The sequence below is a fragment of the Lontra canadensis genome, unplaced genomic scaffold (assembly GCF_010015895.1).
Source record: "Lontra canadensis isolate GAN:19392208 unplaced genomic scaffold, GSC_riverotter_1.0 scaffold43, whole genome shotgun sequence".
Classification (NCBI taxonomy): Eukaryota; Metazoa; Chordata; class Mammalia; order Carnivora; family Mustelidae; genus Lontra; species Lontra canadensis.
Window position 1 is genome coordinate 3353115 of NW_022631037.1, and position 17093 is coordinate 3370207.

The 17093-nt window shown below is 42.9% G+C and overlaps 1 protein-coding gene and 2 non-coding genes across 4 annotated transcripts in view; all 3 read left to right on the forward strand.

Annotated features, from left to right (window-relative positions):
- The first annotated feature begins 737 nt into the window (after positions 1-737).
- The window catches only part of TEX14 (testis expressed 14, intercellular bridge forming factor), a 95673-nt gene continuing 79317 nt past the window's right edge, over positions 738-17093 (forward strand). For both annotated transcript variants that reach the window (XM_032871933.1, XM_032871934.1), the window contains exons 1-2: positions 738-758; positions 3943-4079. In XM_032871933.1, the coding sequence (XP_032727824.1) occupies positions 757-758; positions 3943-4079 (139 nt within the window). In that variant the 5' untranslated portion in view covers positions 738-756. The remainder of the gene's footprint in view (positions 759-3942; positions 4080-17093) is intronic.
- On the forward strand, positions 825-988 carry LOC116876135. Its single transcript, XR_004384353.1, has one exon. It is a non-coding gene; the product is annotated as a U1 spliceosomal RNA (small nuclear RNA).
- LOC116876116 lies at positions 8423-8641 on the forward strand. The gene has a single exon (XR_004384336.1). It is a non-coding gene; the product is annotated as a small nucleolar RNA U3 (small nucleolar RNA).

A 17093-nucleotide genomic window follows, 5' to 3' on the forward strand; every position in this document is an offset into this window, starting at 1 on the left:
AGGTGGGAGACACAAAACAACAACAACAAAACTCTGTTTCTGTTGTCTAAAAGGAAGGGAGGGCCACTCGGTTTGTTACCAAATCCAGGTCCGATGCTGCTTCCCTTTGCGCGGAAAACTTCAAACTCAAATCTTGGGGAAGCCGGCTTTGACTTCCCAACTACACCAGGCACCTGTCATGGAGCATGGCTTGGTGGGGGTGAGGGACTTGAGGCTGCATTTCACCTGCTTTCTCTTATTCCATCCTCACAGAAACCTTGGGAGGTAGTCAGGCGGTATTACTGCTTTACAACTTAGGGAAATAGAGGCTGAGGGTATGACCCAGAGAGGAACAGTGATTCAGACCAGCGTAATTTATTTGGTGTTGCCCTCCGCGGACCGCAGGCCACCGCCTTCCAAACTGCCCTGCCCTGCAGCGCAGATTTCAGACCGGTAACAAATACGCGCCGGAACTTTTACGTACGCCCGAGAAGGTAGAGAATTTTAAAACCTCCCAGCCACAACTGTCGGTGACTGTCTCTTAAATTGTTGCAAAGCCTAATAACCAGAACGAATTTATCCGTTTCTCCAACAAGCAAAGTGACGTCAGAGTGACAAGGGACAAGAGGCGGGCATATGGAGATGAAGAGCGCGGTGACTGCGTGTTCGAGCTTATTCTTCACGGGGCAGAATTTCCACTACATATCCACTGGTGTACGTTGGTCATGTCCTGTGAATAACCTTGCAGTTTGGAACCGAAGGTCTAAAGAACTTGGAATGTAATTGACCATAACTGTTTGGTGTGTTGCAGACCAGGGTGGAGAGTCAGGCACCGCCTTCAATTCATACTTACCTGGCAGGGGAGATACCATGATCACGAAGGTGGTTTTCCCAGGGCGAGGCTCATTCATTGCACTCCGGATGTGCTGACCCCTGCGATTTCCCCAAATGTGGGAAACTCGACTGCATAATTTGTGGTAGTGGGGGACTGCGTTCGCGCTTTCCCCTGGTGAATGTTTCTTAAAAACAGTGTAGCTTTGTGTGTGACGACGTTGGGTTTGAGAGTTGGTGTAGGATATTTATGCTAGTTACATGTTTCGTTTTTGGTTTTTTTTGCCTGCGCTTTTGGCTTTTTTTTGTTTGTTTGTTTGTTTGTTTGTTTGTAGGCTTTAAAGCTAAGTTTCTCAGAAAAGAAAAAATTCTTTCTGCAAGTATTGATTGTGAATCTTGGTAACATTTTAAGGTCCACTATTCTTTAGAGACCGGTCTTTTAGGATAAGTTGGGGTATTTTTTGTTTGTTTTAAGGATTTTATTTACTTGATGGTAAGAGACAGCGGAAAGCTGCAACACGGAAGCAGGCTTCCTGCCAGGCTGGGACCCCCATGTTGGGCTTGATCCCAGGATCCTGGGATCATGAGCCGAGCGGAAGGCAGGTGGTCAACGACTGAGCCACCCTGGTGCCCCCACTTAGGATAAGTTCTGATAGCTACCAGGGGAAAAAAAGAAAGATTAGAAATACTAAGGGAGTGAGCGTTAGTGTGTAAATAATGAGCACAATTCACGCTTCAGTCCTCAAGGGATGTGTGTATTCTGGAGCTTTAGAAAAAAATAATCCTATGCCACTGAAGTGGGTCTCAAGGTTTTATCTGAACTTTTTTCCCCCCAAGATTTAATTTGAGAGAGAGCGTGCACAAGCGGGGCGGGGGACGGGGGGGATGAGGTAAAAGCAGACACCCCACTGAGCAGGGAGCCTACATGGGGCTTGATCCCAGGACCCTAAGATCAGGACCTGAGCTAAATAAAGGCAGACACTTAACCTGCTGAGCCACCCAGGTGCCCCATTATTTGAACTTTCCATACCAAGAATATTGTTATGTATTTGTGCAATGTAAATAAAAATAAAGAGATCAGGAACCATTAAGATAGCTATTATTAAGGGAAAAAACAGGGGCGCCTAAGTGGTACAGTGGGTTGAGGGTCCACTCTTGGTTTCACCTCGGGTCATGATCTCAAGTCATGGGATCTAACCTTGAGATTCTCTCTCCCTCTCCCTCTGCCCCTTCTGCCAGTTCTCTCTCTCTCACACAAATAAATAAATAAATCTCTTAAAAAAAAAAAAAGGAAAAGGAAAAGCAGGAAATAACAACTGTTGGTGAGGATCTGGAAAAACTGGAACCCTTGTACACTAGTGGTGAGAATGCAAACGGTTTAGCCAGTATAGAAAAGAGTATAGCAGTTCCTCAAAAAATTAAACATAGAATTACCAAGTGAGGGATGCATGGGTGGCTCAGTCGGTTAAGCATCCAAATCTTGGTTTCGGCTCAGATCATGATCTCAGGGTTGTGAGATCAAGCCCCACATTAGGCTCTGCACTGGGCTTGGGAGTGTGCAAGAAGAATTATCATGTGATCCACTAATCCTTTTTGGGTATATACCCAAAAGAATTGAAAACAGGGATTTGAAAAGATACTGTACCCTAAAATGTCCATAGCAGTGTTATTTATAATAGTCAGAGGTAGAATCAACCCAGGTGTCATTGATGGATAAACAGATAAGCAAAACGTGGTATATACATACAGTGGAATATTATTCATCCTTATAAAGGAGAGAAACTCTGACACGAGCTTCCTGGCTGTTGAAGACCCACCAAATGTGTTAGCCTTCTTGGCTTTTTCTTGCTCTTCACTTTTTTCAAACCCTCTGTGTCTCTCCATGTAATACTTAGTTATGACCGATATGCATGTTTGTTGATTCATGTGGATGGGACTTCCCTCTCTTATCCCCTGTCTGTGGAGCACCAACATAGTACCTCACGTCTGCCTGGCTATATACCAGCATTGTGATTGCAGGGATCCAATTTTAGGCGTCTTACATAGTACCTGTCGCGTTTGAGGACACATGGCGGGTATTCTACAAACACTTGATTGTATGATAGTCAGGTATGTATGCCACATGTGGAAAGTTAAAATTTCTCTGCATGGATTTTACTGTGCATACCAACAGCTAACAACTACACAGGGCTTGGTGCCAGGCACAGTTCTAAACACTTTACACATACTAGCTCATTGAAGTCTCTCAGCAGCCCTCTGGTTATTATTATCTCCAGTTTTATGTATGAAGAAATTGAGGCCTATCAAGGTTAAATAATTTCTCCAAGGTCACAGTTAAGGAGGTGACAGGGCCAAGACTAGAGTCTGAACTGTGAACCTAACCCACTACATTATCCTCTCTACAGCCCCACATAGTGACTGCATTTATGTACTAACCTTTCAAAGTTAATAGGCTCCTAGTTTTCTTAATGATAAACATATTTCTAATTTTACTTCCCAGTAGCCACCACTTTTTAGTCCTAGGAATTAGTGCTAAATATATTCAGTTTTTCAATTTACCAGTAATATTGAGAATAAACATTAATCTTGTAGAGTTTTGGGTGCCTGGGGGGCTCAGTTGGTAAAGTGTCTGCTTGGTTCGGGTCATGGTCTCAGGGTCCTGGGATCAAGTCCCTCATTGGGCTCCCTGCTCAGCAGGGAGTCTGTTTCTCCCTCTCCCTCTGCCTTTCTGCCCCAGTCATGCTCTCTCTCTCAAACAAATAAATAAAATCTTTTTTTAAAAGATTTTATTTATTTATTTGACAGAGATCACAAGTAGGCAGAGAGGCAGGCTCCCTGCCGAGCAGAGAGCCCAATGTGGGGCTCAATCCTAGGACCCTGGGATCATGACCTGAGCCAAAGGCAGAGGCTTTAACCCACTGAGCCACCGAGGTGCCCCAATAAATAAAATCTTTTTTAAAAATCTTGTAGTTTCAGTAACTGTTCCCCTAATCATGTTCATTATAAATGAAAGTAGACAAGAAGGGAAATGAATGTAAAAGAATCTAGGTTGCTTCATTGCATTTCTGTACTTGATCTTAGCCAGAAGGCCTGACTGAGTTAAAATAAGCATGTTGTTTTCTTTTGAAACAGGATGTCTCGGGCTGTTCATCTTCCAGTTCCCTGTCCCGTTCAGCTTGGTTCCTTAAGAAATGACTCCTTGGAAGCTCAACTTCATGAATATGTCAAACAAGGGAACTATATGAAAGTGAAGAAGATTCTTAAGAAAGGTAAGCACTGTGTTAAAATTGCAGATGCAACTTGATTCACATTTCTGAATAGTTTCGGAAGGAAAATCAGGTACTTGATAAAGCTATGAGTTCTTGGGGAAATTGAAAGTTAAATTTGAGATGAAATTTTCCCTATAAGGGCAGTTACATTGCTCAGTAGAGGTCTTAAATTGTTGTTTGGAGACTGTTTTGTTTTGTGCTAGGGAACCATAAGGTCTTCCAACTGTTAGACTCCAGATTTCTCCTCAGGCCCCAGACATCCACTTTTAATTCTGCCTAATTCCCTTTTCTCCTTTAATCAGTTTTCTGAAGCCTGTGGTAGAGTGACTAGAGCAGCTTTCATAGCTCTCCCCTTCTTTGCTCCTCCCAGGAACTTGGTGCTTTAGTTTCCAGGGTTTTTTTTATAGCAAATGTAGCTCAGGCAATCTCCAAAAGAACAAACACTAAACCATACATGGACAAAACCTCTGCTGGTGTTTGGCCCTTGATCTACAGATTCAGACCTGTTTTCGTTTTGTTGTTGTTGTTTGAGTGACCAGAAGTCCTGCTGAATTCCCTGTCTCCCTTCTTAGTATAAAGAGAGGTTTATGAAACTTCTCTCCGCTGTTTGTGAAACAGGGTGACCTAATTTCACTGAAGTGTTTCTCCATTTACTTCATAAGCACTCCTGAGGACTTCCAGAAAGGTAACTCCAATTTTTGCAGGATCCAACTATCCCACAAAATAATTCATTCAGAAAGTTCTCAAATGTTTCCATGTATCCCCCCTAGAGTCTATGAATGAAGTAGCTGATAGTGAGGTCAGTAATTTATTTGAAAGGTCCTGTTGGTTTTTTTCCCCTCAAAATTTTGCATTTTATTCCTTAACACATTCATGTGCATGTTAATATGAAAATAGATGTTCAGAGGGTGCCTGGGTGGCTCAATCAGTTAAGCATCTGCCTTTGGGCCCAGTCGTGATCCCAGGGTCCTGGGATTGAGCCCTACATTGGGTTCCCTGCTCAGCGGGGAGTCTGCTTCTCCCTCTTCCTCTCCCTCTGTGTATGTGTAAGCTTTCTCTCTTTCAGACAACAAATAAACAAACAAAAATAGATGTTCAGCTTAGGTATGCTGTGACTTCTATTGTCTTGTATCCACACTCTCCATTGTGAAAAGCAGAGTATTAGAATATTTATATCTTAGACATCTGAACATTCTGCATCTTCAAATTCTTGCCATTAAGCTACAGCAGGTGATGGGGTTGACATGTGTAACTGGATATGAAGCAGGATTTCAACTGTGTCTGGGAATTTCATCTAAAGCTTCCGAGTGGAGAGCAAGGGGTGACAAGGTGAAAAGTTCCCCGACAGTCTAAACCAGAGCTTCTTAGGAGATGGCCAAAATGGTCCTGGGACCTTTAACTCCATCATCCACCTCAGGCCTATCTAGGAGAAGGCAATGGGGTAGTGGTGGGAGTGTCAGTGGAAACGATTCTCTAAAAGACATTTCACAGGAATAGAAAGCTGTGGCTTTTCCCCTCCTTCCCAGCTTCAAACCAAATAAGAGGTCCTTCAGGTGAACGTCATGGAGAGAATTGTAGAACTTGCAAGCAGGATAGTTGGGAGTCTGTGTCTCAGCCTGCTGAACAGTAGGAATGTCAGCCCTTGCCAGCTGCCACCAAGGTGGTGTGAAGAGAACCTGGCATGTTACCTGGAATTTAAAGGTCAGGAGGACCGCCATCTGCCTCCTTCCTAATAGCAACTCTTGATGACTGGGTAAACATGAGAGACCAGCAGTTGGATTAGCTACACACTTCCACCACTTAGTGGGGTAAGTAGACTCTATAGAGGGTAGCTGAATCATCTAAAGGACTTCACACTATGAAGGCAGGAAGAATCCCAACAGAGGCTGGAGAAACAGCAAGAAGTCAGCAGGAAAGGGCACTGGCCACATTAGGGTACTGTGAAGTGGAGTGGAGTTACCTGAAGGGTCCACTAACCCCTCCCACGGAAGAGCAGGCACTAGGAAGAGGCCGAAAGCTACAAAGAGGATCAGCTATGTTTGAAGGCCTTGACCCTTGTCATCTTATTGGTCTTCCCCCTCCAGCTCTAGAGTTGCCAGAAACAGCCTCGAAATCAGAGGAGTGGAAGAGCAAGGAAGAGGTTTTGATTTCAACAGGACTGGACAATTTATTACCTGAAATGAGACTGTGCTTGAAGGCCTCAGAGTGACTTAAAGACTATGGAATCTGCCTGAGATACCTCTCCGGAGAGGGAAAAGGAGATCCAACCAAAAGAGCATACTTGACTTGAGGGCAGTAAAGGGGGGAAAAAATGTTTCCTGATTGTATCCTACTTAGTTCAGTTATATAGATTATATGAGTTCTAAAACCCAAAATATGAGTTCCTGAGTTCTAGAAACCTCAACCCAGATTTTATTCATTTTTAATTACATGTATATTAATTGACCCGTGAGGTTAGAACACCAAGCTCAGGGGCACATGGGTGGCTCAGTTGGTTAGGCATCTGCCTTTGGCTCAGATCATGATCCAGGGTCCTAGGATTGAGCCCTGTGTCATGCTCCCTGCCTAGCAGGAGGCCTGCTTCTCCCTCTAACTGCTCCTCCGCCTGCTTGTGCACGCGCTCTCTCTCAAATAAATAAATAAAATCTTAAAGAAAAAAAGAAAAAGAACAACACCAAGGACAGATGTGTGGCCTATGCCTTCCAGGAGTATAACCCAGTACAAGCAGCAGACAAAAGTAATTAAAGTACTGAGAAGTACAGGAGGCAAAGAAGTACCTACATCTCAGCCTCCTTGTCTGGGGAGTACTCAAGGGAAAAGTCTTACAGGAAGCTATATTTAGGCCAGGACCTTAACAAAGAAAAAGAGTTGAGTTGGGGGTGCCTGGCTGGCTCAGTCAGTGAAGCATGTGATTCTTGATTTCAGGTTGTGAGTTCAAACCTCACATTGGGTGTAGAGAGTACTTAAAAAATAAAATCTTTAAAAAAACTGAATGTGCTGGAGTGATCCACATGCAGTTGGAGAGTGTGCTCTTAAGAGGTCATCATATGGCATGGATGGTGAGGGGTTCCTAGAAACGCTGGAGGAATGGACAATGGAAAAGTGTTAGATATGGAAGGGTCCAGACCAGAGACAAGCTCTTGGATGAAAGTGATTGGAAGGCACTTTATAACTTCAATATATAAGAAAATGGGGATACGTCTCAGACCTGGGCAGATTGCCCAAACACTGTCCCTTTCTGACAGAATTTAAGTACAGAGCATCTGACTGTCTCTGAGGAGATTGTGTTAGAAGTGGTTAGATGAGATGAATCTCATGCTTTTTAGTCATGTACTATGAAGCCCTGAAAAATGTGGTTGGTTCAGAAAACCACATGTCTAGATGGCACTGTGCTTCCTGGCATCCTAGAAGATGTGGGGGAGAAGTATTTTTACAAGTTTAATGATAAAAATTACACACTTCATATATAAGGTACATGTGTTCTTTGAGGAGAAACTGGGATTAACTTTTGCCACAGATAAACAGGTAGACTGCTTCTGAGGTTTACAAGCCAGAAAGGTGAAACATTCAGGACTGAACTTTAAGTGATAATGTATTTAGTGCTTTATTAGAGAAATTAATTTGATTGGAGACTAGACCTCCTGAGGAAGACCACTTTGTCTTACGAGAAAGAATCCGGATTTGATTTGGTACCAGACATACCTAGGTTTGTCCAGCTGTATGACCTTATAGCCTGCATCTGTAAGAACGAGGAAGTAATGACACCCTTCTTCAGTTGTTTAGAGGATGAAATGAAACAACGGATCAAAATGTTATCAAGTAGGTATTCAATAAATCGTCGTGGTTATGATTATTATGTGGTATTAGAAGTGTACACCAGTTCTTACCTCTCTCTTTGCCTCCTCCTTCCGCCTCTCTCTCAAGGCAAAGGGAACTGGTCTTTTCAAGTCAGCGGACTTTTGTAGCAAGCGAGAGACAGTCCGATGCTGACCTGTGGCGTCAACATTTTTTTAGCCTACAGTGGGGCAGTGCCACCCGACCGAGACCCAGGTCGTGCCGGGCGTCGTGGGCGGGGCAATACTGATCCCTCCGGGTTGGAGTCAGAGGCATACAGCGTGTGATTGGCTGCTAGGAAGCCGCATGCTAATTAGATTTGTTACTGATTTAAGTGTTGCTGGAAGATTTACAGGCGAAAAAATGGTGTTTTAAACTTTGCTATTTGACCGAATTGTCATGAAATATAAAATAAGATGCGTGAGTTGGCAGATGAGTTGACAAAAATATCACCATGCGTATAAAGTGTGCGGATGCCTCTGACTTACCGAGGCCGTGTGTTTGAAAGTAAGACTATACTTTCAGGGATCATTTCTATAGTTTGTTACTAGAGGAGTTTCTCTGAATGTGTGGGGTACACATAAACCACGAGGAGGAGACATAGTACCCTTTTCTGAGCGTGAAGGTGACTTTGGGTGTTGTTTCGTTTGCAATTGCCCTTTGTTATTGATGATCGTTCTGCCTTTCTTTTTGGGAAGGTGAGAGGGAAAGGGTACCGTCTGAGTGGTTTGTTTCCATTTCTTTATGTATAAAGGTAGTGGTTTTGCATCTTTGTTGTTTTCAGCTGACTATTTTTTAGGTGTTTTTACACATATTTTTTTGGTGATTATCGGCTGGTAGTTCAGTTGTAGTTTTTTTTTTTTAAGTTTCATTTATTTATTTCACAGACGGATAAAGAGAGAAAGCGGTGGGTAGAGTGGCAGAGAGATAGGGAGACTTGCTGCTCATTGACCAGAGCGTCCATGCGGGGCACGGTCTCAGGACCCTATGGTCAAGATCTGAGCGGAAGGCAGCCGTCCAACTAACTGAGTCATCCAGGTACCTCTATTTTTTTTTTTTTTTGGAAGAGATTTTGTCAAAGAGAGAGGCAGGCTCCCTGCTGGACAAGGAGACCGATGCGTCGTCCCAGGACGCTCCTATCATGACAGGAGCTGAAGGCAGTAGCTTAACCCACTGAGCCTTGCAAGAGTCCCGGTTTAAGTTTTTTTCCTTTTTCTTTCTTTCTTTCTTTTTTTTCTTTTTTTTCTTTTTTTTTTTTTTTTTACAGACTTTATTTATTTGACAGAGCAAGATCACAAGCAGGCAGGGAGGCAGGCAGAGAGAGGAGGGGGGAAGCAGGCTCCCTGCTGAGCAGAGAGCCCATGTGGGGCTGGATCCCAGGACCCTGGGATCATGACCTGAGCCAATGCAGAGGCTTATTTAACCCACTGAGCCACCCAGGCATCCCCCGGTTTAAGTTTCTTTAAAGAATTTCCTTCTTTATAAAGGAAGTTAGCAGGTACTGAGTTCTCAAGCATTGTTTTTCTGAGTTTTAGCGGTATTTGTTTCTGGTCGTGTGTGGGAATGTTTTATGTGTGGAAATTTGTTTTTCAAGATGGGGTTTTTGTCCTTTTGAAGTTTGCTTTTAGAGAGAGTGAGAGCGCTAGAGGAAGGAGACAATCTTAGTTAATTATTTAGGCTCCAGGCCCAGAGTGATGGAGTTCTAGTAAGTCAACCCCAGCCGGAAACAAGAGCCCCACGATTATTCGCTGAGCCACCCAGGTGTTTCTATTAATTGTATTTTATATATAAATTGTTTCTCTCCGGCTTTGCTGCAGTCATGTCTTTCTAGAACTTTCTTTAGTTAGATATTGGACCTCCTAAATTAATCCTTGGAGTTCTCCCTTTTTTTTTTTTTTTTTTTAATTTCTCATCAGTTTGTATTATTGGTCGGGGCTATTTACTTTTTATTGTGAAATTTTCTATTGAATTTTAATTTTTGGTTGTGAATATATAAATTTTTAAGTTTTTTGTAAAAGTTTTGCTGTAATTGACATAAACATTATATTAGTTGTACAACATGATTCCATGTTTGTATGTATTGCAAAATGATAACCACAATGTCTAGTTAACATGTCACTGTACGTATAGAATTTTTTGTCTGTGTGATGATCCTAAAGCACGTTTAAGATATACTCTTAGTGACTTTCAAATATTCAAATAGTGCAGTATTATTAACTATACTGGTTTGTACAGGGACGCATGGTTTGGCTTAGTTGGTGAAGCGTTTGCCTTCCCCTCAGGTTCTGTCCGGGATCAAGTCCCACCTCAGGCTCCCCGCCCAGTGGGGAGTCTGCTTGAAACTAAGCAAGCCCCTTGCGGGAACAGGTGGGAGTCTTTTTATACCCTGCCTGAGGCTTCTCTTTTTGTTTTGTTTTTTCTTTTTTGTTTTTGTTTCCTGAAAAAACTCTAATGCTCTTACTGGGGAGTACATGCGTGGTCATTTAAGGGCCCGTTATCAGTATTTTCCAGTGCTTAGAGCCTATGAAGTTATGTGGTTCATAAATCATTCACTGGCACACCAGGCATTTCACCCTTTAGTTCTGGGCCTGCTTGTAGTGGGTAATCCCACTATTTACTTCATCTGTGTTTTGAACAAGATATCCCTGAAACCACAGTTTTGTTTTGTTTTTTAAGATTTTATTTATTCATTTGACAGTCAGATCACAAGTAGGCAGAGAAGCAGGCAGAGAGAGGAGTAAGCAGGCTCCCTGCTGAGCAGAGAGCCCGATGTGAGGCTCCATCCCAGGACCCTAGGATCACAACCTGAGCCGAAGGCAGAGGCTTTAACCCACTGAGCCACCCAGGCGCCCCGTGAAACCACAGGTTTAATAATATATATATTTTATACACACACACACACACACACACACACATATATATGTAATAAATGTATAGTTTTAACACATGGTTTTTTTTTAGTGAATGTTCAGCTAAAGTTCAGAGTTTACACTAGTTCAGTTTTTTTCATTATTAACCGAAGTTTATAGTGAGGTTTCACTCTTTGTGTGTTAAAGGATTCACTCTTTGTGCTATATAGTTCTGTGGATTTTGACAGATGTATGTTATTTCCACCATTAAGTATCATACAGAATAATTTCACTGCCCTAAAAGTCCTTTATCCTCCTCCTGTTTATCCCTTTATGTGAACCCTGACAGCCACTGATTTTTTTTTTACTGTCTCTATATTTTTGTCTTTTCCAAAATATCATTTAGTTGAAACCAAAGAATGTAGCCTTTCCAGAGTGGCTTCTTTCTTTTAGCAACATGCATTTAAAGTTCCTTTGTGTCATTTGTTGGCTTCATAGCTCATTCATTTTTATTGCTGAATAATATTTTTTTTCTGGATGTGCCACAGTTTATCATCTATTGAAGAACATCTTGGTTGCTTCCAAGTTCTGGCAATTATGAATAAAGTTGGTATAAATATCATGTGCAGTTTTTTTAAAGATTTTATTTATTTGACAGATCACAAGTAGGCAGACAGGCGGGCAGAGGGAGAGAGAGGGGAAAGCAGGCTCTCCGCTGAGCAGAGAGCCTGATGAGGGGCTTGATCCCAGGACCCTGAGATCATGACCTGAGCCGAAGGCTTAACCTTCGTTAAGGGCTTAACCCACTGAACCATCCAGGCGCCCCACCATGTGCACGTTTTTGTGTGGCATAAGTTTTCAACTCCTTTTGAGTAAATACCAAGGAGTGCAAGTGCTGGAATTTATGGTAAGAGTATTTTTAATTTTGTAAGAACTGCCAAACTGTATTCTGAAGTGGCTGTACCATTTTGCATCCCCACCAGCAATGAATGAGACTCCCTGTTATCCACATCTTTACCAGACTCGGTGTTTTGGATTTTTCTTAGTGGGGCATACACACAATACACCTAAGAAACAAATGATGAGGCTACATCTGTAGCTATTTGGAATAGCAAGTTTTCATTCCCCTACAGTTAAACCTGTTACGAACCTGTTAAACAGTGGTGAAGCAAAGCCCCAACGAAAGGTTCTGATCTTAACCCGGCTGCTCTCAACAGTGATTTTCTGAAGCTACAAGCAGAGGCACAGAATAGTTTGCCCAGAGCTTAGTTTGGGGAGGGAACCCATTTTTCTTTGACAGGGTTAAGGAATTTGCCCGAGATGTCACAGCCATTGAGGACTGAACTAGTTCCCCAGAACACAAACCTGACACTAACTTCCCTCCTACTCTGGGATCCAGAGCTCTTAAAGAGATGACATCTAATGTCACTCCCTGGAAATCAGTCGTTACGTGAAGGGGCTTGCTTGCAAAGTTTGTTTGCTGCTTTTTCTGAGGGAGTAGCCACATTAAACCATTACCCCAATAAGCAAAGTGTGTGTGGGTTTCCTTTCCTCAATAGAGGCCTGATCAGGAATTACCTTTTATTTTTTAAAGTGTCCTTTAAATTTTTTTTTTTTTTTTTTTTTTAATTTTCTGACCTGATGGAAATGCTAAGAACTGGTTAGTGTACTGACGCCTTTCAGAGCCTGGCACACAATTTGGGTGTTTGGGGTTATTCCTCTGTTCTTTAAAGTTTTTTGTTTGTTCATTCGTTTGTTTGTTTTTTTTTTTAGTAGGCTCCTTGTCCAGTGTGGAGCCCAGCACAGGGCTTGATCTCAAGACTGTGAGATTAAGACCTGAGCTGAGATCAAGAGTCAGACATCTGAGCCAACCAGGTGCCCCTCTTTAACAGTATTCTAAGCTAAAGTTTCTTCTTCAATATATTTAAAATTCTTCTCTTCCTCTCCTGAAACACAAGTCTTTATTATTCTTCTACTTTTAGTAGTCAATTACTTCCTTGTGACCTCATACAGGTTTGTGTTTACTGAGCACATTCCTAGCCATGTGCAATGCTAAAGGCTGGAGACTCAATGGTTACTGAGTAAGAGTCCCTCCTCTCACCATCTAGAGGTAGAACATAGCGTAGCAAAATCACCCGAAGAAAAAGAAAATCATAACTGCTGCAAGGGTACTAGCTGTGTGGGAATCAGAAAGGAAGACTCCCCAAGATCTAAAGATTTAAAAATTAGTGATGAAAGGGAAAGCTCTTTTTTTTTTTTTTTTTTTTTTTTTAAGATTTTATCTATTTATTTGCTAGAGAGAGACACAGAGAGAGAGAGAGGGAACACAAGCAGGGGGAGTGGGAGAGGGAGAAGCAGGCTTCCCTGCTCAGCGGGGCTGGGCTCAATCCCAGGATCCTGGGATCGTGAGCCGAGCCGAAGGCAGATGCTTAATGACTGAGCCACCCAGGCACCCAAAAAGGGAAAACTCTTATTTTTTTCTTTACTCTCACCATACTTCTGACATCAAATGTGGGTTTTTTCCCCCACACTGAGCAATTCTCCAACACCAGGTGAGTGTCTTACAATTTGATTAAATTCTGATGTTGTCTACCTGGAGATAGTATCAGATCCCACAGTGTAAGTACTTGGGTTTCCCAAGACTGACTCTGCCCAACACCATGGACACCAGACCTAAGTAGTGGGTCTTCAGGTTACACAAAACTTTGTCTGACTTGATTACAAGTCAGAGGTTTCCACAACTCATTCCTTGGGCTTGATAATTAGCTAGAACAGTTCATAGAATTCAGGAAAAGAGTTTACTTATTAGATCACCAGTTTACTGTAAAAGGATACAACTCAGGAACAGCCAGAGGAAGAGAAGCACAGGACAAGGTATGGGGAGGGGGTGTGAAGCTTACATTCCCAGTCCAAGTGTGCCACTCTCCCCAGCACCTTCATGTGTTCACCAACCCAGAAGCTCTCCAAACTAATACTTTAGGAATTTTTCTGGAGGCTTCATCACTTACACATGACAGATCATTACCCCCACATCTAGCTCCTTCCTCCTCCCCAGAGAATGGGGTAGGGCTCAAAGTTTCAAGCTGTTTTTTTTTTTTTTCTTTTCTTTCTTTTTTTTTTTTTAAAGGCAGAGGGGCACAGAGAGAGGGAGAGAGAAAATCTTTTTTTTTTTTTTAAGATTTTATTTATTTATTTGACAGAGATCACAAGTAGGCAGAGAGGCAGGCAGAGAGAGAGAGAGAGAGGAGGAGGAAGCAGGTTCCCTGCTGAGCAGAGAGCCCGATGCGGGGCTCCATCCCAGGACCCTGGGATCATGACCTGAGCTGAAGGCAAAGGCTTTAACCCACTGAGCCACCTTGGTGCCCTGGAAAGAGAGAATCTTAAATAGGCTCCATACCCAGTGCAGAGTCTGGTTTGGGGCTCTATCGCATAACCCTGAGATCATACCCTGAGCTGAAATTATGAGTTGGACATTTAACTTGACTGAGCCACCCAGGCACCCCTCAAATTTCCAAGCTTGGATTTTTCTTTCTGGTAACCAGCTTCCATCGTGAATCCCACCAAGAGTAGTCTAATTAGAACAAAAGATGCTTCTATCACCCAGGAAATATGTCAGGAACCAGGATCAAAGACAAATAATAAAACAGAAGATGCTCCTAACACTGTTATTATTTAGGAAATTACAAAAGTTTTAGTAGCTCTGGTCAGGAGTCAGGTTGAAGACCAAAATACATATTTCCTTTCTTTTTCTTTTTTTTTTTTTAATGTATTTGACAGAGAGAGAGAGTGAGCATGCACAGCAGGGGGAGTGGCAGGCAAAGGGAGAGGGAGAAGCGGGCTCCCCACTGAGCAGGGAGCCCCATGTGGGGTTTGATCCCAGGACCCTGGGACCATGACCTGAACCAAAGGCAGTTGTGCTTAACTGACTGAGTCACCCAGGTGCCCCCAAAATACATATTTCTTATTATATCACAGTATCATAGGTTAACTGGGGAAAGAGGGCAAGGAAGTGTATTTCTAGCAAAGGTAACAACAGGTGGGAAGATCTTTTTTGGTAGAAGCATAACAAATAAGAGACTCCAAGAAAGTGGGTGAGTGTGGGACAGTGAGAACTGGAAATGTGAGCTGAAGCATGAGATTGGAGAGACAAGAGGAGAGCCGAGACATATAGGGCTTTAGAAACCATTGTGAGGTGTTTCACCTTCCCTCTGAGAGCAGTGAGATGCCAGTGAACTATTTTCAGCAGGGTAGAGGAAAGTGTGTGAGGTAACCGTCAAGATCTGAGGTTCTATTATATTTGCAAGCTATCACGTTAGCCTGTCACAGTTTTGTGGATGGTGTCACAGGATACTAGATTCCTGGGTCAGAGATAAAGGACAACTTATTATTCCCAGCAATAGCAGTATTGCTCAGTACAATTTTTGTACTGGAGCCCCAGTTCCCAGAGAGTGATGCAAAGAAGGCCAAGTATGCCTGTATACAACATAGGCTGCATGACAGAAGACAGGCTTTGGAAAGCCAAGAGCATGAAACTGTCTTTTATAATGGGCATACAACCTGCCTGACATTGTCCCCAGAGGGAGAAATATTCTTTATTGTTTTGGCTAGGAAACAAACATGCTCTTTGCTCTGGAGGTAGACACTGTCTCTAGCTCCCAAGTCTGTTCATGATATAGACATCCTGGAGTAGATGCTCCAGAAGAAAAGCTGATGTACAAAAATCTGAGAGACATGGAGAATTGCTTCTCAGAGTTGACATAATTCGATTTAAAGTTTGAAAAGGAGGGCACCTGGTTGGCTCAGTCAGAAGAGCACATGATTTGATCTCAGGGCCATGAGTTTGAGTTTGAGTTCAAGCCCTGCTTTGGGTGTGGAAATTACTTAAAAAAAAAAAAAAAAGTAAAGAAAAAGAAAGACCCCTTCCTTGGGCACCTGGCTAGGTCATTTGGAGGAGCAGGCAAATCTTGATCTAAGGGTCATGAGTTTGAGCCCCATGTAAGGTGTAGAGACTACTTAAATAAATAAAACATTAAAAAAAAAAAAGGATTTGAAAGGGAACCAGGCCACTGCTTGGGAAATGGATTGGAGAAGAGCAATGATGAGTGTAGGTTAAGCTCTGTCCAGCTGAAAGATGATCACTCGGCCAGCCAAAGAGATAGTAGAGGAGAAGATCGGCGGAGGGGTTTGAAAGATATGTGGGAGATAACTTATCAGCCTTATGACAGGTTGGCGTGAAGGAAGGTGTCAGAGCTAACCCTTGTTTTGTGCTCCTGGACCGGTTTGTGGGCAGTGGTACCATCACCAAGGTAGGAAACTGGAAGAGGCCTAGTTTTAGGGAGCAGGCAAGACTAGCTTGGACATGTTGAATTCAAGGTGCTTCTGAGACATTCAATTCAAGATGTCAGTCAACTAGATGTCAGGTAGGCAGATGTGTAGCTCGGATCTGGCCTCCTCATAGAAGTGTTAAGAAAAAATGAATAAGGCAATCTGAGAATATCAGAGTTAGGGGACACCTGGGTGGCTCAGTCAGTTAAGCACCAGCCTTTGGCTCAGGTCAAGATCCCAGGGTCCTGGGATCGAGCCCCACATGGGGCTCCCTGCTTGGCAGGGATTCTGCTTCTCCCTCTCCCTCTGCCTGCTGCTCTTCATACTTGTGCTATCAAATAAATAAATAAAATCTTAAAAAAAGAATATCAGAGCTAGAAGGGACTTTGAAAGCAGGTTAGTTAGTCCAGTTCCTTATTTCAACATTTTATAGTTAAGGATCACGTTCTCCTCCCCTCCCCCAACCTTTACCCCGCTCTCTTTTTGGTGCTCAGAAGTAGGGTGTTTCTGTATGTGTGTATATATCACATGGGTGTAAGTTATGCAGGGTAAGATCTCGGATTCCTTTAGGGAAGCCTTGCTTGTCACTGAGTACCAAGTTGATGACTTGCTCTGTTAGTAATCTTGAGGAAAGGAGTTTTGGTCTCATTTTCTTTTTGATCTGTCACAGAGTTGCTGAGTGCTATTCAGTGGGCAGAATACATGGTGGAAATGGCCAAAAGATCTTCCAGTCAGGACACAGGCTGTATTCATAGCCTTTTCCTCTTCATAGCACCTCTGATTGCTAAGTTGACTCCCATCAATAAGAAGTTCATGCTGGGGAACGCCTGGGTGGCTCAGTCATTGAGGGTCTGCCTTCAGCTCAGGTCATGATCCTGCGGTCCTGGGACTGAGCCCCACATCAGGCTCCCTGCTCTTTGGGAAGCCTGCTTCTTCCTCTCCCACTCCCCCTGCTTGTGTTCCCTCTCTGTCAGATAAATGGATAAAATCTAAATAAGAAAAAGAA